The sequence below is a fragment of the Ahaetulla prasina genome, chromosome 13 (genome assembly GCF_028640845.1).
Source record: "Ahaetulla prasina isolate Xishuangbanna chromosome 13, ASM2864084v1, whole genome shotgun sequence".
In the NCBI taxonomy this organism is placed as follows: Eukaryota; Metazoa; Chordata; class Lepidosauria; order Squamata; family Colubridae; genus Ahaetulla; species Ahaetulla prasina.
In genome coordinates this window covers 16,076,169-16,099,065 of record NC_080551.1, presented here as the reverse complement: position 1 = coordinate 16,099,065, position 22,897 = coordinate 16,076,169, and the positions used below count along the sequence as shown (strand labels likewise).

General features: G+C 44.7%; 1 protein-coding gene across 14 annotated transcripts in view; it reads left to right on the top strand.

Moving 5' to 3' along the window:
• The window catches only part of ADAMTSL3 (ADAMTS like 3), a 214,925-nt gene that overhangs the window by 8,617 nt on the left and 183,411 nt on the right, over positions 1-22,897 (top strand). For 12 of the 14 annotated variants that reach the window (XR_009151984.1, XM_058155751.1, XM_058155756.1 and 9 more), the window contains one exon: positions 1,615-1,702. Coding sequence is in view for 13 of the 14 variants with exons in the window: in XM_058155751.1 (XP_058011734.1) it covers positions 1,615-1,702 (88 nt within the window). In the remaining variant the exon portion in view is untranslated. Of the gene's footprint in view, positions 1-1,410; positions 1,443-1,614; positions 1,703-13,806; positions 13,951-22,897 lie in introns of those variants that run through there. The other 2 variants (XM_058155755.1, XM_058155761.1) reach the window with 2 other exon arrangements.

The following is a 22,897-nucleotide window of genomic DNA, read 5'->3' as shown; positions in this document are numbered from 1 at the left end:
AACCTATTCCTACCATTCGGGTGGGAAAAGCGAGGGAGCCGGAAAGAAACGGCAAGTAGGCTAGCGGGCGACCGGGTGATTGGGTGGGCATGGGCGGGGGGTCGGGGGCAGGGATTTTTGCTACCGGTTCTCCAAACCACCCGCCACCATTGCTACTGGATCAGCCGATCCGGTCTGAACCGGGAGCATTTCACCCCTGATTTCGACCTCCCCAAATCCCCAGCAATATGACAGGACCACAAAGGCTGTCAGTCAGATTCTAAATAGGAAAATGACAGCTGCAAAATTGAGCCAAAGCTATGTGGTTTTTTTTTGTTTGTTGCCAAGTATCTGAATTTTGATAGACGTGACCATGGGGGTGCTTACAACAGTCAGAGGTGTGAAAAACACTCCTAAGTCCCCCCCCTTTTTTTTTGCTGTGCCGTCGTAATTTTGAACCCTTGTAAGTCGAGGATTACCTGTGTATCTTCTAAATGAGTCAAGCCTCTGGAAACCAAACTCATCCCCAACTTCTTTCAGGCAGCTCAAATCCCTGAAGTTAGGCGTTTAAAATTTCTCGGAAATAAACGTCTCCCGCTCTTGGCCGTGGTGCTTCAAAAGCACAGTTAGTCTCTCCATCATTCAAGCACCTTTTGGAGGTCTGCCACGGCAAGACAGGCAGCCACGCCGGGCACGTGGACCGGAAGAGACGAGGCACAAGAGAGACCCTGATGGAGGGAAACTCTGGCGCTGCCCATGTTCTCTTCACCTTTGAGCAACGCTGCAAAAAAAACCCTTCCCTCCCCCTACCCTATAATATTATGAAGATGGAGCCTTGCCAGCCCAGTTTGGCTAAAATCCGAAACTTCTTGCAAATTAGATTTTGGGTGGAGGGGAAAATGCTTTTCGTAGAAAGGGAGGGTAAAACCAGCAGTTGGTGCGTCTTCTGCGCGTAACTCTCTGCAGCTTTTAACAAAAGAATATGCTTTGGCACGGCAAGAAAGGCAGTTTCACTATGCCCTTTAGACCAAAAAACAAAAAATAATAATAATAATAAAAAATAAAAATAAAAACCAACAACAGGGAAGGATTCTCTGTTTCTAATCCACCAAACAATCCGTGGAGCGCTCCCCAACTCTCTCCCCTCCTTCCTGCAAAGTTAGCGAGAGCTGTTGTTTTTTCCAACATGGCTTGGATGTTTTGGCAAAGGCAGCTCGAAAGTTCTGGCCTTCTCCTCTTTTGTCGGGAAGCAAGGCAAAAAGAAAAAAGAAAGAAAGAAAGAAAAAGTGTTGAAATAACGGAGCAGGTTCAATTTGGTTTTTTTGGCTGCAGGGGACAAGGGGACGGAGAAGGTCTCCTCTGCCTCGGAATAATTGGCGGAAGGAGCAAAGGAAAAAGGCCGAGGCTTCCTTGCCCTAATTGAAAGTCTCTTACTCTTTGTGCTGGATGCATTTTGTTCCTTGGTGAGACGGTATTCCTGGCCAGGACAAACCTCCACTGTTTAGGCTGTACGGCTTCCAGGGGTTGGTTTGGACTGCTTACCCAGTTTGCTTTAGTCATTCAGTTTCTGGCAGGGGGCATTTGAGAACTGCACATTCCGAGCTCCAAAAAGTCCTTTTTTGCTCTTTTATAAAGGTCCGAGGAGATGGCCAAGGCCAGCGCCACCAGATGGCTTTGGAAAGTGCTCTGGACTGCTGCCTTCACCCTCTGCGTCCATCTGCAGGTAAGCCAGAGTGGTGCTCTTGGATCCGATGAAGAAAAGTTAACGTAGCATCATGGTCAAAACACTGAGCAAGGACCAGGGAGATGGGTTTGCAGCGCCGACTCTCAAAAATGTATTTTTTTTACCAAAAAAAGATTCAGAAAGAACAAAACGTAAATTGTATATGGAGTAAAAAAAAAAAAAAGTAAATTGTATACAGAGATTCTCAGTCATCCAAGTCGTGGATGTCCCAAAAATGCTTTTTCAAGTGGCAACTAGACTTCCTTGTTTTTCTTTGAAGACTTTTCGCTTCTCATCGAAGAAGCTTCTTCAACTGATTTTTCTTTGAAGACATTTCGCTTCTCATGCAAAGAAGCTTCTTCAGCTCTGATTTTTCTTTGAAGACATTTTGCTTCTCATCCAAGAGGCAACTGGACTTTCTGATTTTTCTTTGAAAATGTTTCACTTCTCATCCAAGAAGCTTCTTCAGCTCTTCTTCTCAGAAGCTTCTTGGATGAGAAGCAAAACGTCTTCAAAGAATAACCAGAAAGTCCAGTTGCCTCTTGAAAAAGCACCTTTGGAAGTAAATTGTATTTTATTTTATTTAAGCAAATTTTTATTAAGTAAATTAAGTAATTGGTTAAGTGAGTTAATTAATTAAGTAAATTAAGTACATTTGTAATTTTTTGTCTAAGTACATTTTATTTTATTTCATCTTTAAAAAGGCAAGAAATGGACAATATTTTATTTCTAACTTGTAAGTGTAGCCTGATGTATTTTGGTTTTATGGTTTATGATTTTATAGTGCCTGGGTTTGATTGTTGTTATAAGCTGTCCAGAATTATATTTAAGATACAGATCTTTTAAATAAAGAAATAAATTCTAAAATGTAGTTACTTTGAGGATATGAGACAGACATCACAAGAAATCAGCCCCAACTGATTATTATGAATATGGAAAACCACATGAAATATATTTAACGCTATTATTTCTATGGAGGGAGGGCCCCTGAAGGCAGAAGAGCCAAGGGCCACAGAAATCATCATGTGATACTAAGATGGAAGCGTTGCAAATGTCTTTGGCTACTTTTTTTCCTCAGCCCAACCTACCTCACAGGGTTGTTGTTCTGGAGAAAAGAATTGGGGTGGGGGTGGGGGGAGAATGCCTTGTTTCTGCCTTGAGCTCCTGGAGGAAAAGTATATAATGTAATAGTGTATCACCTTTATGAAAAATCAGCAACTCACAGAAATAGTGGTGAACAGCTAGGAGCATCTGTCCTATAGTGACATCGGACAACAATTCTGAGAATAGGTACAGAATACAGATTAACAGAGTTGGAAGGACCTTGTAGGTCATCTAGTCCAACCCACCCACCCCCGCCCAAGCAGGGGACCCTACACCATTTCTGACAAATGGCAGTCCAGTCTCTTCTTGAAAGCTTCCAGTGATGAACTTCCAAAGGCAACTTCTGTTCCATTGGTTGATTGTTCTCACTGTCAGAAAATTTCTCCTTATTTTCAAGTTGAATCTCTCCTTGTTCAGTTTCCAATCCATTATTCCTTGTCTGGCCTTCAGGAGCTTTGGAAAATAGCTTATTTATTTATTTATTTTATTTATTTACATTTATATCCCGCCCTTCTCCGAAGACTCAGGGCGGCTTACACTATGTTAGCAATAGTCTTCATTCTATTTGTATATTTATATACAAAGTCAACTTATTGCCCCCAACAATCTGGGTCCTCATTTTACCTACCTTATAAAGGATGGAAGGCTGAGTCAACCTTGGGCCTGGTGGGACTAGAACCTGCAATAATTGCAGGCAGCTGCTGTTAATAACAGACTGCATTAGCAGCCTGAGCCACAGAGGCCCCTGTGAGCTTGACCCCCTCCTCTCTGTGGCAGCCCCTCAAATATTGGAAGACTGCTATCCTGTCTCCCCTGGTCCTTCTCTTCACTAGACTAGCTATGCCCAGACCAGGTAGCACACTAAGTGTTGTAACTTTTATCTTCAGTAATCAGAGGAGCAATGTTGCATTGAGAGCTTTTCCAGATCATTCAAACTCAGTAAATAACATTTCTAGGTCAATGTTTCTCAACCTTGGCGACTTTAAGATGTGTGGACTTCAACTCCCAGAATTTCTGTTAGTGTTGTGACCTAGGCTCACTTAGGCATAAAAGACACAATTAGTCTTAAACAACCCTATTTTATTATAACAGCTGGGAATTACTTCATTTCCGGCTTAGTTCAAATTAATTCCAAAACAAAGTCCTTCAGCAAAAGTCCTTTGGTCTTATCACAAACCTTTGTCTTCTTTGGCACCCTGACAAAGGCTTTTCTTGGCAAAGCCCCATGAAGTTCAGAAACAAGAGAACAACAACGACTAGAAACAAATGTAGCAACGTTGCTTTCCTACAAAGAGCCCAAGAGCCATTGCTGCTCTTTTAAGCCTTATGGGAGTGGCCAATCATTTCCTGGCCTTACTCCCGAGTCGTCCTTTTTGCTTTAGCTGCTCTTGCCTTCTGGCAGCTCTTCTCATGTGTGCACTAGGAACAGGCTCCTCCTGTTCCTCTGCCTCTCTGCTGTCCGCCTCTGGAGGCTCCGGAGTCCGCGCACTGCTCCCAAATGGCCCTGGCCCCATCTCTGCCTCCGACACAAAGCCCTCGTCTGGGCTTTCCCTTGATTCCAGGACTGACCTATTGTCCTCCCCAGCCTCCTCACTGTCTGACTCCGCTGCTAGCTCCATGGGCTGCTGGCAGACCACAACAGTTAGTCATTCTCCTTCATGTTTGTCCCATTGACCAAAGCTCTAAGAATACCACAAAGAACTCACTGAGAATGGGTTTCCTACTGTCTGAGGAACTCTAGGAATTGAAGTCCACCCACCTATACGCTGCCAAAGTTGAGAATCTCTGCTCTAGACAGTTGTTACCTTATGGTAAAACCTCTGCCCACCCAGATGTTGCTGACATAAGACCTCCCTAAAGCCCCTTGTCTCAAAAGGCAAGGATGGAAGAATTATGCTGGGAATTATGGGTCATAAATTCCTTCCTCTTTCAAAAGGAATCTACAATTTCCCACATAAGATAGTTGCTTAACTATTCTTTGCAAAAAACTTCTCTGTGAGTTCTTCATCGTACCCTAGTGTTTTGGTCAGCAGGACAAACATGAAGAAGAAATCATCACATTTGTAACTTAACTGACTTGTAGTTGGGTGAAGATTAGATACAGAACCTCTCCCCGTTTCCCCCCCAAAAGACAGTTATGAATTTGTCAAGCAGACTCGTCTGTGAAATATTTAGCGTTATCTTCAACATACTTGTGCATTGACAGTGTAACCGCAAAGCTTACGCAAATCTCTGCTTTTACTTTATGACTAATGGTAGCTTTCTAATTAATATTCTGGTGATCTAAACAGCTCTTACTCCTCCCCATTTTTTGGCAGAATTTACATGGGGTAGTAAAGAGGAAAGATGAGAGTTCAGTCCTGCTTTAGAAGCAATTGAGTATTGATGTGTTTTTATATTGTAGAATGGTTTTTCCCTCCCTTTAAAGTTTCCTCAGACACTATCAAACTGGGAATAGCTGACCACAATAAAACTGCTTATTTATTTAAGGCCATTTGCAAGGCCAATATCAATAGTGGAAGACCCTGAGCAAAACGAACGGATTTTGAAATATACACCATAAGGTCAACATAAGGAATTGACAAACCCAGAAACCAGATTTCTGCCTGAAAATTAAATGTCTGTAGAGATTCTCAGTCATCCAAGCCATGGTTGTCCCAAAGGTGCTTTTTTCAGGAGGCAACTGGACTTCCTTTTTTTTTTTTTCTTTGAAGACATTTTCGCTTCTCATCCAAGAAGCTTCTTCGGCTCTGATAGGACAAGGTAAAGGTAAAGGTTCCCCTCGCACATATGTGCTAGTTGTTCCCGACTTTAGGGGGTGGTGCTCATCTCCGTTTCAAAGCCGAAGAGCCAGCACTGTCCGAAGACATCTCCGTGGTCATGTGGCCGGCATGACTCAACTCCAAAGGCACACTGAACGCTGTGACCTTCCCACCAAAGGTGGTCCCTATTTTTTCTACTTGCATTTTTTACGTGCTTTCGAACTGCTAGGTTTGCAGAAGCTGGGACAAGTAACGGGGGCTCACCCCGTTACGTGGCACTAGGGATTCGAACCGCTGAACTGCCGACCTTTTCGATCGACAAGCTCAGCGTCTTAGCCATTAAGCCCTTCTGATAGGATAATATTCCCCATTATCCTATCAGAGCGGAAGAAGCTTCTTGGATGAGAAGCAAAACATCTTTAAAAACTTTACAAGGAAGTCCAGTTGCCTCCTGAAAAAAGCAACCTTTGGGACTGCCTGAACACGACTGGATTGAATGGCCCTCTAAAATTATACAGTGCTCGTTCTTCTACAGTATAACCTGTACAAAAAGCCCCAAAGGGGCTTTTTCAAAAGGCAACTGAACTATGTGATTTCCTGGAGGAAGACATTCTTGAATGGAAGCCCCAGCCGTAACCTGGATGACTGAGAATCTCCATCGACACATACCTACAGAATTCTCTACAGATGTTGAGAATGGGTCCATGAGCTGGACTTCTGAGGCTGGGGAGAAAGAGGTTGTTGTCATTGCTTCTGTGTAAGGTGACCAGACGTCCCGCTTTTGGCGGGACAGTCCCGCTTTTTAATAATTTGTCCCGTGTCCCGCGGCATTTCAAAAAAGTCCCGTTTTTTTTTTTAAATTTTTTTTAAAAAAAGTTCCACCTTCAGATGCAGATTCCATTCACTCCCATTCTGAAAATGGGAAGCGGCAACGCAAGAGGAGGAGGAGGAGGCGGGGGAGTGGGTGTTACAGACGTCAAGCGGCATCTCTCCTCCGCCCGCTCTCACGAGATCGCCCACTCTCACGAGAGCGGGCAGAGGAGAGATGCCGTTTGACTTCGCCCGCCGGAGGCTGCCTGGAAGAGCCGAGAAGCAGTGCAGCAGCCGCTTCTCCTCCTTCAGCCAGGTGGCGAGACCCAGCGCACATGCGCAGGCCCCCCCCCCGGTCAATGGTGTCCTGCTTTGCCATCGCTGAAATCTGGTCACTTTACTTCTGTGACAACACCTGACACCTAAGAGGGTTATAGAGACTAGCAAGGAAAGAGAAGATAGACACTGTTGCTTACGTGTGGATCCGTAGTGATGCTTTTCGGGGGTGACCAGGGGGGGCTTAAAATTTTTTAGCAAGGGATCCTCTGTCCGGTTGCTGGGTGGGTGTAGCTATGGTGGGCGTGGCCTAGTCGGTCTCCTGTACCACATGGGTGGGGGGCTTTTTGCCCTCCCCGGGCTCTGGAGGCTTTCTTTGAGCCCCCGGGAGGGTGAAAACGGCCTCCACAGGCCCTGGAGGCTCTCTGGAGGACTTCCCAAACTTCAGGTAGGCCCATTTTTCGCCCCCTCCCCAAGCCTCCGTGCATGCCCTGCATCCAAAATAGGCCATGTGGAGACTCCTGGGAGGGGCAGGGTGGGATGGGCGGGGATGGGGTGAGGTGGGCGGGGACAGCCAAGAGTGGGATTTGTGGGATCTCCGAACGCCACAGAATCTTTGCTAGAGGTTCCTCTGCAAACCCCCAATAGCCCAGCCCTGGGCATGACCACCTGCAGCTCTCTGTATGGATCACAGTCTAGCTAACTATGGGGAATATTTAAAACGGGGCCCCTTTTATATTCCTGTTGATTTCAAGATGACAGATTGCTATGCAAGCATGTGCTGGATGTGGGGGAGGCTTCATGATGTTCAGGGTGCTTGACAGTGGATATTTAGATATAGGTGAAGGGTTAGAGCAGGGGTCTCCAACCTTGGCAACTTTAAGCCTGGAGGACTTCAGCTCCTAGAATTCTAGGAGTTGAAGTCCTCCAGGCTTAAAGTTGCCAAAGTTGGAGACCCCTGGGTTAGAGAGATTAGTGCAAAACAAAAATTGGAGAAGAGTATTGATACACACTGTATTTGATTTATGTTCAGTGTTGGTAGAAAAAATAATATAACTATACTGGAAAATGACCTATAGAGAAATACGGTTTCTAGAAAACGTCCAGCTAGTTATGTTTCCAAATGCATGGAATTTAAGTTAACCCAACTGAATTGTAAACTTATGTTCAAAATGCCCTGAAGGCTCTCATTACAAGACTGTTGTGAACTGTTAACTGTTGGTATTTACCACTGACCATTTACCATGCACCAAGACAAATTCCTTGTGTGTCCAATCACACTTGGCCAATAAAATTCTATTCTATTCTATTCTATTCTATTCTATTCTATTGAGATTGTCAATTTCTATTGCCTCGTAATCTTATTGCACTGAACTTTTCCGTGCCAAAATTCTGGTCGATTTGAGAGGAATGACTTACAGTGTGTTTCTGCTGCCATGACATATATCATTCTGTAAGATTTTTAACCAGCTGAAGAACAGCAGTGGCCAAAATGCTGCAGTTTAGATGTATAAATTTCACATGACTCTGATCTGCATAATTGTTCATCTTCAATGGTGGTCCATGACTCTGTAAGTTTATTATTATTATTATTTTTTTAAAAAAAGACATTGGCTGCACTCCCAGAGTGGTTTACAGAGTCAGCGTATTGCCCCCAACAATCTGGGTCCTCATTTTACTGACCTTCGAAGGATGGAAGGCTGAGTCAACCATGAGCCGGTCAGGATCAAACTCCAGGCTGTGGGTAGAGTTAGCCTGAAATACTGCATTTTATCCACTGCGCCATCCCATAAAACCTAGAAATCATAAAATAGCATTACAATAAAGCCAAGATCCCTAAAAACCATAACCTCATCAACCACTCGTATTGGGCTCAACATTGCAAAAACTTTGGCTTTCTTCCCATTTGGCTGATTCAACATCTAACCAGCTGGAGGCCAAAGAATTTGTTTTTTTAATGGTTCTTTCCTTTCTTCCTGTTTTCGAAAGTCGTTATTTCACTTGTGTTGTGAATTGTCCACGAAGAGGTGAGAAGTTAATGCGAATAACACCCATTTGGAAGTACTGAGATGGATTTTTCCAGACTGTGTCTCGTCCATTTCTTTTCTTTCTTTTTTTCTTTTTTCCATATAGAGAACTTGGTCGCTCGTATAATACTCAGTCTCCGCTGCAGAAAGTTAAACCCTTCAAATTAATAAGCCTTTGTCTTATTGATAACAATAATGCAATTTTAGAAGAATATTTTACCTCCTAACCAACGTGAGCAGCTGTTGCTGTGGTAGATTATTATTATTATTGGTTTTTTAAAAAATTTAATTCTGCTTTCTTGAATCCATGGGTGGATGTTTACAAATATTCCTACTGAGCAGTAAAATTTCAAGAGAGGCATTTCCAGTAACTCAGAGCCCAGAGAAAGGTGTAGGAATTTAGCACCCACCCCCCTCCTAGAAGAATGAAATATTTTAGAAAATATTTAAAAAGGCAGAATATATTTCCCTGGATGAGAAATGGAGAAACATGTTTTAAAGACAAAGCAGCTTCCTGACTCCCCCCACCTTTGTCAATGGGCCATTAAAGCCTCAGCCAAGCTCACTCATTTCCCCCCACCTTTGTCAATGGGTCAGAGGTAGAAACTCATTCTCCCCACCTTTGTCAATGGGCCATCATCATCTGCAACATAATAGAACCCATCTAGCAACAGAAACTCACCACATGGCAAAGCTCAGGCAAGCTTGAGGGACAACCTACAATGTTAGCTAAGACCCCTAGACCACCTGGGAGTTTGACAACCAATCAGGATACTCTTCCTGTGCCCCAGAAAGTTCAAAGCTCAGAAAAAGCATAAAGCCAGGGAGCACACAGGATCTCAGCCCTTTTCTGTTCAGGAACTCAAGCCATGTGATCCTGACCACCATTAAACCATCTTTCCAAGCAGTCTCCATGTTTCCAGTGTCTTTGTCCCCACTTGGAACTGAACCCAGATGGATATTTCTTCCAACAAAGGACAGCTGATGCTTTTCTATTGACAGCTGCTTTTCTATTGATTTATTTTCCAGCAAAAATAAACTTCCAGTTCTGTGCATTTTCCACTAGGAAATATTTTAAAGTAATGATCTTTTTCCCCCAGTACACAGCACTGAAACAGCACTGATGATGTTACCTAGTCGGGGTAATGAAGGGTTTGCAAGAAAACAACCAAGCTCAGAGAGCACCAAGGACCGCTCAATTAGATTTAAACAGTTCCGTAGCTCACTATTGTTACTACTGGCGTTGGCAGTAATTGGTTATGGAATTGGCTTAACTTATTTGTTTGGCTTGTGTCTGCCTTTTCCTTTTCAAGAGCTCAGCTGGCTTGCATGGGGGTCTTTTCTTCATCTTGCCCCGTAGTAGTGGTGAAACGCTCCCGGTTCGGATCGCATCGGCTGATCCGGTAGCGATGGCAGCAGGTGGTTTGGAGAACTGGTAGCAAAAATCCCTGGCTCCCCTGCCCGTGCCCACCCAATCACCCGCTTGCTGCTTCTTTCTGGCTCGCTGGCTTTTCCCACCCGAATGGTAGGAATAGGTTGTAAAAAATGCTTTTAAAAGGTAAAAAAAAAGGCCCTAACAATCACAGCTGAGCCGCGCGATCGTCAGAGCCCTTTTTTTTACTTTTAAAAGCATTTTTTTACAATATTTTGTAAAAAATATTTTACAAATTTTACCTATTCGGCCGAATAGATAGTAAAAAAATGCTTTAAAAAAGGTTTTTTAAAAGGCTCCAACGATTGCACGCCACAGCTGATCACTCCCCCCGCCATGCGCTGTTCTACTTACCTTCCTTTCCATGCCTCCATTTGATGTGCACTGTGTGTGTATGCACACCTCGCATTTGACCCACAGAGCGCATGCGCAGCCACCCAACCGGTAGTAAACCGGTTCAGATTTCACCATTGTCCCATAGTTAGTCACAGAGAGAGTGACTGTCACTAAGTGAACTTCTGTGGTTGGAGATGATTTGGATCTAGCTCTTCCTGGCTCCAATCTACAAACTTAACCCTTAAATTATTTTGACTGTTTATGGACTTTGCTTGTCAGAAAGTTGCAAAAGGGCATCACGTGACCCCGGGATACTGCAACCGTCATAAGTACTGGTCAGTTGTCAAGCGTCTGAATTTTGATCACATGATCATGGGGGTGCTGCGAAGGTCATAACTGTGAAAAATGGTAGTAAGTCGCATTTTTCAGTGCCGTTGTGTACCTTCGAACGGTCGCTAAATCAACTGTTGTAAGTTGAGAAGTACCTGTATATATGTGCATCCATATGTGTTGGGGGCAAGGAGAGGGAGAGAGAGAGAGAAAAAAAAACAGAGAAAGAAAGAAAGAGAAAGAAAGAGAAAGAAAAAGAGAAACAGAAACAGAAAGAAAAAAGAGAAAGAGAGAAAGAGAAAGAAAGAGAGAGAAAAAGAAACAGAAAGAGAGAAAAGAGAAAGAGAGAAAGAGAAAGAAAGAGAGAGAGAGAGAAACAGAAAGAAAGAAAAAGAGAAAGAAAAGAAACAAACAAAGAGAAAAGAAACAGAAAGAAAGAAAAAAGAGAAAGAGAGAAAGAGAAAGAAAGAGAGAGAGAGAGAAAGAAACAGAAAGAAAAAAGAGAAAGAAAAAGAAAGAGAAAGAGAAAAAAGAAACAGAAAGAAAGAAAAAGAGAAAAAGAAAGAGAAATTGAAAGAGAAAGAGAGAAAAAAAAGAGAATTATCTTATGAATTAAGTTTATGAATGATCTAAATTAAGCTGGAAACCAGCAGACTACTAAAAGATAAAACTAAAATACTTCAGGATGTGACTTGAATGCATGGTGTGTATTCCTGTATTGTATTGCAAATACTTGCCATGGAATGGAAGCTATAAATGACTCCCCCCCACAATTTCTCTAGACTTAGTTTTAATATGCATTTACGTCTCTGGTGGGAATCGTCTTGGAAACCAGAGTGCAATTAGATTATGAGAGAAATACATTTCGTTTAGCATTGAGAGTCTTCAGGGTTTTTCCCAACATCCTGTTGGTTTATTCTCTTTTGTTAATCAGAGCTTTTTATCCTTCTGTCATGTGTACAAATTCAGATATGCAACAGTCCTGAATGGGAGAAATTATACAGCATTTGTGGTCATACGTCGAGGACATTCTGTATTGAAAACCAGAGCGGTAACTCGTTGAATAGTCCCATCATCCATAAGATTCTGGGATCAGAAATGTCCTTCAACGACTTCGGCGGTAGATCGATAGGCTTTGCACTTTGCGAACTTTGTGGAGAGATTATATAGAGGTATAAAAGTGTTGGGGCCTATTTCTGTAATACTTTGGGATAGCTGTTCAAATTTAAATGGGATTTTTATTGTTCAGAAATGATGACCATGAGCTCAGACTTTCTTAATTTTCTTAAATCTGCTTGTTGGATCTGAACCCAGGCATTCCCCACTCCTCCCGTCTTAGCCACAACTAGACAATTGTGTTTCCTCTTCATCTGACATGCATCGTTTTATCTCCTGTTTGTTGCAACGTGCGACAAAACAGAGCAGGGAACCGTTCCCGTTTTTATGAACTTTTCTGCTTTTGATTCCCTCATCCCACCGTTGAAGGAGGAGAAAATATTGAGAAGGAGATCCAGGAAGATATAATCTCTGCATCGCATCTTCGCCTTGTGATTAATCTGGAAGTGATTTCCGTTAGCTCACATCACTTTTTTTTAAAATTGTGTGTCGCTGAAGAGCATTTTATTGGCTGTTGCAAAGAGGTGAACTAGTGCAGAAGAAAGCATCCCAACTTATCGCAAGAGCATATATGTATTTGCCTCTTTCTGTCTCTGTTTAAGATAGAAACTGAGTTTTTGCTGTTGTTTTTTTGCCATGAGAAAGTTATTTAAGAATTGCTGTGAATGCTTGAATATATAACAAAATAACTGAGCTGGAAGGGTCCTTGGAAGCCTTCTAGTCCAACCCCCTGCTCAGGCAGGAGACCCTATCATTTGGTTGTCCAATCTCTTCTTAAAAACTTCCAGTGTTGGAGCACCGACAACTTCTGATTAATTGTTGTTCCCCTGATTAATTGTTCTCACTGTCAGAAAATGTCTCCTTAGTTCTAGGTTGCTTCTTTCCTTGATGAGTTTCCATCTGTTGCTTCTTGTCCTGCCTTTACACGCTTTGGAGAATAGGTTGAATCCTCTCTTCTTTGTGGCAGCCCCTGAGCTATTGGAATACTGCTGTCATGTCATCTCTAATCAGGGGTGGGATTCACCCGGTTCAGACAGGTTCGGGCAAACCGGATGCTAATTTTACATCTGGTTCGCCGAACTTGTAGTTGCAAGGACTGGCTGGCCTAGCCCAGCCCTCCCATCCTGGGAGTCTCCACACAGCCCATTTTGGATGCTAAGTAAATGCAGAGCCCATGCGGAGGCCCTGGGAGGGCAAAAAATGGGCCTCCCAGAAGTCTGGAAAGTCTGGAGGGCCTCCGGAGCCTGGGGGAGCCCGTTTTTATCCTCCCGGAGGCTTGACGAAAACCTCTGGAGCCTGGGGAGAGCAAAAACGCCCCCTCCCAGCATGGTGCAGGAGGCCAAGTAGGCCACGCTCACCATGGCATGCCCACCCAGCAACTAAAGAACCAGTTGCTAAAATTTTTGAATTCCCACCCCTGCCTCTAATCCTTCTTTTCATTAAACTAGGCTACGTTTTCGGTAAACGAGAGCACCAAGGAAGAAGGAGGTGCTTAAAAGAGTAAAACCTTGTTGGCTACATACCGCAACTGGTCCAGGCAGAGGTATTGCATACTGATCTAACAGTCATGGAATGCTGGCTGACTCTGTTATGGTTTTTGTTAGCTTCTTTTACGGGCCAGCAAAAAAAAAAAAAACTTCAAAGGGATCCATCCAACAATTATCCAATAAGTCTTTTAGCTTTTTATTAGCTCGACGTTTTCAGGATAGGCTCAACAATGAATGAGTTCAGGAAGGGCTTGGGCGTTGAATAAAACCTTGAATGGAATATAATCTAACCCTCCCAAGGGTATTGTGAAGAGCATGAACAAAATTACATTTTATTGAGCAATGCCGTGTGAATGATTGTGATTGGCCATTCGGCTGCAAAAACAAAGCACTCAGCGTATTTGCCCTTGCCAAAAAATACTATTGTCGAAACAGGAAAAACAGGCAAGTTGGTCAGCCGGCCTGTTCCTCTACGAAGGCAAATGCCTTTGATATAACAGTGATTTAGGTCTGGAGCAGGTCGAGGTCTCTGCTTCTGATGGATGAACAACAGCATGTGCAACCACAGGTGGGTTTCACATAATTTTATCACCGGTTCGCCACGCACTGAAAATATGTGTGTGCGCACCTTCCTTTGCTCACGTGTGCGGCTTGCATGCATGCCTGCAGTTTAGAAAACGTGGCTAAAGAGGACGACATAGTGCCGGGGCGGGTGGGCAGGACCACCCACAGGTCGCTACTACCGGTTTGCCCGAACCGGTCTGAACCAACTGAACACCAGAGGGGCCTCTGGTGGCTCAACAGACTAATGCAGTCTGTTATTAACAGCAGCTGCTTGCAATTACTGCAGGTTCAAGTCCCACCAGGCCCAAGGTTGACTCAGCCTTCCATCCTTTATAAGGTAGGTAAAATGAGGACCCAGATTGTTGGGGGCAATAAGTTGACTTTGTATATAATATACAAATGGATGAAGACTATTGCTTGACATAGTGTAAACCACCCTGAGTCTTTGGAGAAAGGCGGGATATAAATGCAAATTTAAAAAAAATAAAAAATAAAAAAAATACCACCATTGTGTACAACGGAGCCGAGATGCAAGCAATACTTGTGCAAGAGGCAAAACCTGAAGTTCTGCCTTTGCTTACAGGTGTTTTTAAACACATGCTGTGCTACCATAGCAATAGCAACAGCACTTAGATGCATATGCAGGTAGCCCACCTCTTACAACAGTTCCTTTAGTAACAGTTCCAAGTTACGACGGCACTGAAAACGGTGACTGATGTGACCGTTTTTCACATGACCCAGGACGTAGCAACCGTTATAAATATGAACCAGTTGACAAGCATCTGAATTTTGATCAGATGACCATGGGGATGCTGCAGTGGTCGTAAGTGTGAAAAATAGTATAGCAATAGCATTTAGACTTATATACCGCTTCACAGTGCTTTACAGCCCTCCTTATGCAGGTTACAGAGTCAGCCTATTTTCCCCCCAGCAATCTGGCTCCTCATTTTACTGACCGTGGAAGGATGGAAAGGCTGAGTCAACCTCGAGCCGGTCAGGATCGAACTGCTGGCAGTCGGCAGAATTAGCCTGCGATACTGCATTCTAACCACTGCACCACCACGGCTCTTCATAGAGAGGAAGATGCCATGATGCTTGCACGGTATAATTATTAGTGCTAATATTCGTTACTGACTGATGCAGACTAATTTTACTTGGTCAATATATAGCATATTACCTTCAAGTCAGTTTTTGACTCCTGACAACTGCCTGGAAGAGTCGTAGCGAGTTTTCTTTGCAACATTTTTTGGAAGAGGTATGTCTTCTGGGTGCTTTCTGACAATTAACAGAAATGTCCATTGCCTACGTCCATGATGGCGAACCTATGTCATGTGTGCCACAGGTGACACGCGGAGCCATATCGTTGGGCACGCAAGCTCAGGTGTGGCATGCATGTGCGTGCCGGCCAGCTGATTTTTGGGGCTTCTGGGCCCACCAGAAGTAGGGAAACAGGCTGTTTTCTGCTTCCAGAGGGCTTGGTGTGGGGTGGGAAAAGATCCTGTTTTTGCTCTCCCCAGGCTCCGGAGCCACTTTCTAGTGGGACCGGAAGTCGGCAAATGGGCCATTTCCAGCCTCCAGTTGGCCTCCAGGGGGATGGGGAAGCCCGTTTTGTCCCTCCCCAGGTTCTTAGAGAGTGTCGTGTCCCACTCCTCTGCTGACGGCCGGGTCAGGGAAATCCGAATCAGGCGTGCCTCGGCAGCTCTGCCAAAGTCCTAGCAAAGGCCTCAGGGCAGGCAGGAGATCAGAAAGTGACTTCAGCAAGATATGTTTAGACTTTGCCTGACTCAGAGAATGCCAGAAAGCAGATCCTTTATATAGGCCATGGGGTGTGGCTCCATGACTCAGCACTTATCCAGGCCTGCCCCTCCCTTCCTTCTGTTGCCTCCACCTATCAAGTCTTCTGACGCGAGGGTCACTCCAATCGGCAGCTGTTGGTAATTGACCTTCCTCAGGCTCACATGCTGTGGAGGAGGGGGAGGGGTCTAGTTGCTCCGTTTGCCTGGGCATGGAGCCAGAGCTGGGGGCTGGAGATATTTCCTCCTCTTCAGCCTGTCTGGGCATGGAGCCAGGGCTGGGGCCGGGAGGCATACTAGAACATTCCTCCGTGTTCGGAAGCAGATAAGCAGGCCCCGGCTGTGGTGAGATTGGGTGAGACACAACAGAGAGGCTCTGGAGCCTGGGGAGAACAAAAAACAGGCCCACCGGGCCATTGTGTGTCAAAAGTGGTGGGAGGTCACCTGTACATGCGTGGAGGAGGGGGCCCATATAATTATGGGTGTGGGCACGCACGCACAACCCCCGCCCTGCGCTCCCCCCGCTTTTGGCATGCGATGGCAAAAAGGTTAGCCATCAATGGCCTACGTGATGCAAACTTTTATTGATATACCATGTTTTCAGCCATAGATTTCATTCAAGGTGGAGGCCGCGCTGGAGAAAGGCTCCAACTTAAACCTGGTGAGCTGGTGCCAGGGTTGAACCAACAGATGGCCCGTTGTTATAAAATGGCTTAGTTCGCCTGTGTGAATTTCCCTTAAACTCTTCACGCACAAGAATGCCGTGTAACGAAGGGAAATTGAGGGAAAGGGGATTTAATGTGACTTTGCTACTGTGAATTTTCTCTGCCTCCCCCCCCCCTCCTCTGGCAGGAAGCTTTCAGCTGCAGTAGCAAAAACCCCGTTTCTTAATTTTGCATCCCGGGCGTCCAATTAATATCACCCTTTTTTTCTGACTACTTAAAGATTTTATATTCTTTATTATGCAAGTTAGTTCCAGAGTTGCATTTCAACCCTAGCCCGCTTCATGCAAGCTTTATTGTTAGAACTGAAACTTAAGCTTCATTAGGATTAAGCGTTTAGTAGCATAATTTGCCTATGCAAAGTCCCATGAATAGATCCTCTGTATATAAAGTGCATTTGATATTTTATACGGACTTAAACCCAATATGTTATCTTTAACCCAAGGAAATTATGAAGAAGGCTTTTTTTCCCTCCCGCCCCCCTCCCGGGTTTGTTTTCCTTTCCCATTTTCATTCTGTCAACTTAACATCTTTGGGGTCAAAATTGAGGTTGGCGATTGAGCTCTTGAATTTATAAGAAGAAGGGGGTGCAGGAGGAATAATAGGACCGCTGCTATTTTTTTCTTTTTTTTAACTTCTCCTTCTAAATCAGGGCAAACCATTTTACACGGGTGCCTCTGTTTTATAATTACGACAGCAAAATGTTGGCAGGTAGGGGAATATTTATGCTAATAGAGCACGTCTTGGTGCATATGCTCTCAGTGTACATAAAAGAAAAGATACGTTCAAGGTACAACACTTACAACACAATTGATGGTCAATATATCAATATAAATCATAAGGATTGCCAGCAACAAAGTTACAGTCATACAGTCATAAGTGGAAAGAGATTGGTGATGGGAACGATGAGAAGATTAATAGTAGTGCAGATTCAGTAAATAGTTTGACAGTGTTGATGGAATTATTTGTTTAGCAGAGTGATGGCCTTCGGGGGAAAAACTGTTCTTGTGTCTAGTTGTTCTGGTGTGCAGTGCTCTATAGCGTCGTTTTGAGGGTAGGAGTTGAAACAGTTTATGTCCAGGATGTGAGTGATCTGCAAATATTTTCACGGCCCTCTTCTTGATTCGTGCAGTATACAGGTCCTCAATGGAAGGCAGGTTGGTAGCGGCAGTCCAGAGTGGAGGAGGAGGAAAAGGAAGAGGAGGAGGAGGAGGAGGAGGAGGAGTAAGATTCTGGGGTTGGTGCTCTCTGAGTTTGCTCGTTTTCTTGCAGAAGTTTCATTATCTTAACTGGGTAACATCATCATTGCTAGTAAGGAGTGTTGTTTGCTGTCAGTTTATATTCTGATGTCGTGCCTAGCTGAGTAGGTGGGTGGGGGACAGTCTTAGGGAGTTTTCTGTTGGGCTGTTCACTGATGGCTCTTTGGCAGTTTCTGGACTGGGGTATTGTTTACTTGATCGTTGGTCTGAAGTTAACCTTCGAGTAAAAATCTGTGCTGATGTGGGTGCTGCTTACTGGTGGAGAGGTGCTGGAGCCTTTTTTTCTCTTTTGGGCTGGTTGATTGTCTCTTTTGCATAGTCCGTAGATGTTGTTAATGTCTGTGTGTCTGTTGATTTGTCAGACTGCCGGGCTTCTGATATTAACACCATATATCAGATGTATGTGTAGGTGTGGAAGACTTCCAAACGCTAATTGGATTTTTGTACGTAAAGTTCATGAATGTCAGCAAGGGAAGATTTTCTCATTTGAGGAAGAAAAAGAGGATGCCAACACAGAACGAGTGTTTAGCTTGCTTTTGTACTTGCAAAAGAAGATCTTAAGAGCTCCCGTTCAGCTCCAATGTTTCTCAACTTCAGCAAGTTTAAGATGGGTGGACGTCAACTCCCAGAATTCCCCAGTCAGCCATAGCATTTAGCAACAGCACTTAGACTTATATACCGCTTCACAGTGCTTTACAGCCCTCTCTAAGCGGTTTACATAGTCAGCCTATTGCCCCCCAAAATCTGGGGTCCTCATTTTACCCACCTTGGAAGGATGGAAAGCTGAATCAACCTTGAGCCGGTCAGGATCGAACTGCTGGCAGTAGGCAGAGTTAGCTTGCCATAGCAATAGCACTTAGACTTATATACCGCTTCACAGTGCTTTTCAGCCCTCTCTAAGCAGTTTACAGAGTCAGCCTATTGCCCCCAACAATCTGGGTCCTTATTTTACTCACCTCGGAAGGATGGACGGCTGAGTTGACCCTGAGTCTGGTGAGATTTGAACTGCCAAATTGCAGGCAACCGGCAGTCAGCAGAAGTAGCCTGCAGTACCACACTCTAACCACTGCACCACTGAGGCTCTGCTGGTTCAAGATATGGGTGGGTGCTCTATATGTCCCAATACTCCCAGTCTCCCTGGCCTTTGTTGTGGGACTGCTGGCAGGTATAATATGGGCAACATCAACCAAGACCTAAGTTGCCCGTTTTGTGCCAAAGAGCTTTAACCATTCTCCAGCGTCTTAATCTGCTTTTTCTCATTCTATTTTTAATCCTTCCGCTTCTGTTCGAACCACTTTGTCTTTAGGACGATCGCCAGCGTGTTGAATTCTCTTTGCTACATTGCCTTTCCAACAAGACAGAAATTTGGGATAAAAATAAATCAAATCCCAACCCAGCCCGGCTCTTTGAAAAGAAGTGGGTCTCTTCTCCTCTCAAGGAACACTTTCCGAATGCATTACTGTTCAAGTGGTGGTCTGATAAAACGCTGCCCCTCTTGGGTTGCTTGAAAGAGGCTGCTGCCTCTCCCTGCTGTAAAAGGATCAGCCTTAAGAAGCACCGGATCAAACATTAGCACCCTGAGGCAGCTGTTTAGCCGAAGGAAAAGCAAACCAAAATATCGTGCCGATAAGGGGGTAACAATCTGGCTGGTGCATGGTTGCAGGGGTGGGCTTCAAAAATTTTAGCAAGGGGTTCTCTGTCTGGTTGCTGGGTGGGTGTGGCATATTCCAGTTAAGCTGATTTATTGCTCATGCCTATTGCACAAGAGTCTAGTCAACTACTGTAACAGCACTAAATTGTCATTAGATGAGAGTCAATGGAATTCAAGAGAGATTGGACTTAGACGGTTGGTGGGAATGTAATGATACTAGGCTGATTCCTCTCTTGACTCCACCCTCAGGCTCCTCTTCTCCTACACTACCATAAATAACAGAACAAAACAATTACAGGATTTAAACATTATTTGTTGTTGTTAGTTGCGAAGTCATGTCTGACTCATTGTGACCCCATGGACAATGTTCCTCCAGGCCTTCCTGTCCTCTACCATCCTCTGGAATCCATTTAAGCTCATGCCTACTGCTTCCGTGACTCCATCCAGCCACCTCGTTCTCTGCCGTCCTCTTCTTCTTTTGCCCTCCATCGTTCCTAGCATTCGGCTCTTCTCCAGGGAATCCTTCCTTCTCATTAGGTGGCCAAAGTATTTGAGTTTCATCTTCCGGATCTGGCCTCCTAAAGAGCAGTCATTAAACATTATTACGTCGGGCATTAAAAGCTAAAACATTAAAATTAAGGCAAAGGATAGGAAGCTTAGCGGTCCTCTTGTCAGAGCGAGGTTCCAGCAACAGCATCTCAGCTTCTAAAATTTGGCTTCTTCATTGAGGAACTACGGCCATGACAACATCAAAAGGTGCCAAGAAGTCAGTAATCCTTTTCCAGCAACCACTGAACTTACCCCCATGTTTACACGCTTAAAATTGCATGGTGGTTTATTCGCGACTTAACGTCGAGATTCTCCCTGACAGAACCAATTCCGATCTTCATGGCAACAGGCAATTCTGGGGAAATGTATCTGGGATGGCTTGTCACTCGAGCGGTGCTCTTTTTGAAACACCCTTAGGCTGGAAGACTCATTAGAGGACTTGCCTTCGATATGGAATTCCAGAGTGAGGTCAGCCATGTTCCAGCCCACATTACAGCTTGCACAACTTATTTCCAGATGGGATCTGGGCAGATATTTAATTATTTTAGCCTCCCCTGGAAAGCAAAGTGTCTTTCTCAGAGCCAGGCATGATATTTTACTCTCCGCAGTTCTTAACGGGAGATTTCCCCAAAGTCTTCATGTATATGAGAACCTGTCCACGTAGCGCAATTTTTTTTTTTTAGTATTATTTAAGAAAATTTATAGGGCCGCCCACTCACTCTCAGCGACTCTGGGCAGATTACAAAAATAAAAACCCAATGTATAAACAGTGTGTCAGCGTTCCAAGTAATGCACCCATAGAAAACAAACTCCCTGGCACTCGGGTTCCTCAAAGAACAGTTGATCGGATACATCATTTTGACACAAACTGGTGAAAGTCGACTCTGAGGTTTCCCGCGGCTTTCACCTAATTAAAAGTAAAAGCCCGCCCCCCTTATGTCATTGGTCGCACTGTCCAATCCAGTTGCTGGCCGGTTGCTGCGTTACTGGCTCCTCCTCTGGCCAGCAACCTGTGTGAACGTCCTTGGTTCCCACAGGAAAACTTCATTGTTTTGGTTACAAAACCCCATCTAACTATTCCCCCTCTCCCACTGCTGTGTGGCAACGCACCAAATGCGAGATGCACATGCAGTGCACACCAAAAGGAGGCATGGGGTAAGTAAAACAGTGCGCGGGGGTGTATTCGGCCAAATAGGTTGTAAAAAATGCTTTTAAAAGTAAAAAAAAAACCCTCTGATGATCGTGCGGCTCAGCTGTGATTGTCAGGGCCTTTTTTTTAACCTTTTAAAAGCATTTTTTTACAACCTATTCCTACCAATCAAATGGGAAAAGCGAGCGAGATGGAAAGAAGCAGTGGGTGACGGGACGATTGGGTGGGCATGGGCGAGGGGGGGGCAGGGATTTTTGCTACCGGTTCTCAGAACCACCCAACGCCATCGCTACCAGATTGGCCGATCTGGTCCGAACTGGGAGCATTTCACCCCTGCTTCAGAGCTGGGTTTCAGCAGGTTCTGACCAGTTCTGGAGAAGCGGTAGCGGAAATTTTGAGTAGTTTGGAGAACCGGTAAATACCACCTCTGACTGGCCCCGGCCCCATCTATTCTCTGCCTTCTGAGTCCCAGCTGATTGGGATGTAATGGGGATTTTGCAGTAACCTTCCCATGGGGAGACTAGGGCCTGGGAGAGAAAAACATAGGAAGAATGGTTGCAGGAATTGGGTATGGCCAGTCTAGAGAAAAGAAGGATTAGGGAGGACATGATAGCAGTATTCCAGTATTTGAGTGGCTGCCACTAAGAAGAGAGGGTCAAGCTATTCTCCAAAGCACCTGAAGGCAAGACAAGAAATAATGGATGGAAACTAATCAAAGAGAGAAGCAACCTCACTCAAGCAAAGGATGGGGCTAGATATCCTCTTAACACATTTTCTGCCAGAAATGGGAATCTGAATTAAATCTGTGGGTCTCCAAACCTGGAAGGATTAATCTTGACAAACTGCTTTAGATATTTCTTAATCTCTGCTCCATCTTTTGAGGTGGGTTTCAGAAGGTTCTGACCAGTTCTGGAGAACCGGTAGTGGAAATTCTCACTGGCCCCGCTCCCATCTATTCTCTGCCTCCCAAGTCTCAGCTGATCGGGAGGAAATGGGGATTTTGCAGTAACCTTCCCCTGGATTGGGGAGAGAATGGAGATTTTACAGTATCCTTCCCCTGCCATGCCCACCAAGCCATGCCCACCAAGCCATGCCATGCCACGCCCACCAAGCCACACCTACAGAACCGGTAGTAAAAAATTTTGAAACCTATCACTGGGCCGAGCATATCTATTTCTCCATTTTATTACGTTAGAAAATGTAGGAGATGACCAGGCTGAGACTGAGGGAGCGGGTCAATGCATCATAAGTCTTGAGTCCTTTCAAGCCCACCAGAGAGCTAAGTCCAGCCCACCTTGAATTCTACTGACTCTACCAGCAGACGCCAAGACAGCAAAGAAGAACCCATGGAAGAGGAGGGGGCCAAGGTGGAGGGGTGGGTGATGTAGGAGATGATCAAAATGAATCCGAGGGAGGGATCAAATGTGTTAGCAGTCTCGAGACCCTTCAAGCCCACAAGAAGTCTAAGTCCAACCCATCTTGAATTCCATTGACTTTCATCCAGGGGTGAAATCCAGCAGGTTCTGACAGGTTCTGGAGAACCTGTAGCGGAAATTTTGAGTAGTTCGGAGAACCAACAAATACCACCTCTGGCTGGCCCCAGAGTGGGGTGGTAATGGAGATTTTGCAATATCCTTTCCCCAGGAGTGGGGTGGGAATGGGGATTTTGCAGTATCCTTCCCCTGGAGTGGGGTGGGAATGGGGATTTTGCAGTATCCTTCCCCTGGAGTAGGGTGGGAATGGGGATTTTGCAGTATCCTTCCCCTGGAGAGGGGTGGGAAAGGAGATTTTACAATATCCTTCCCCCAGGAATGGAGATTTTGCAGT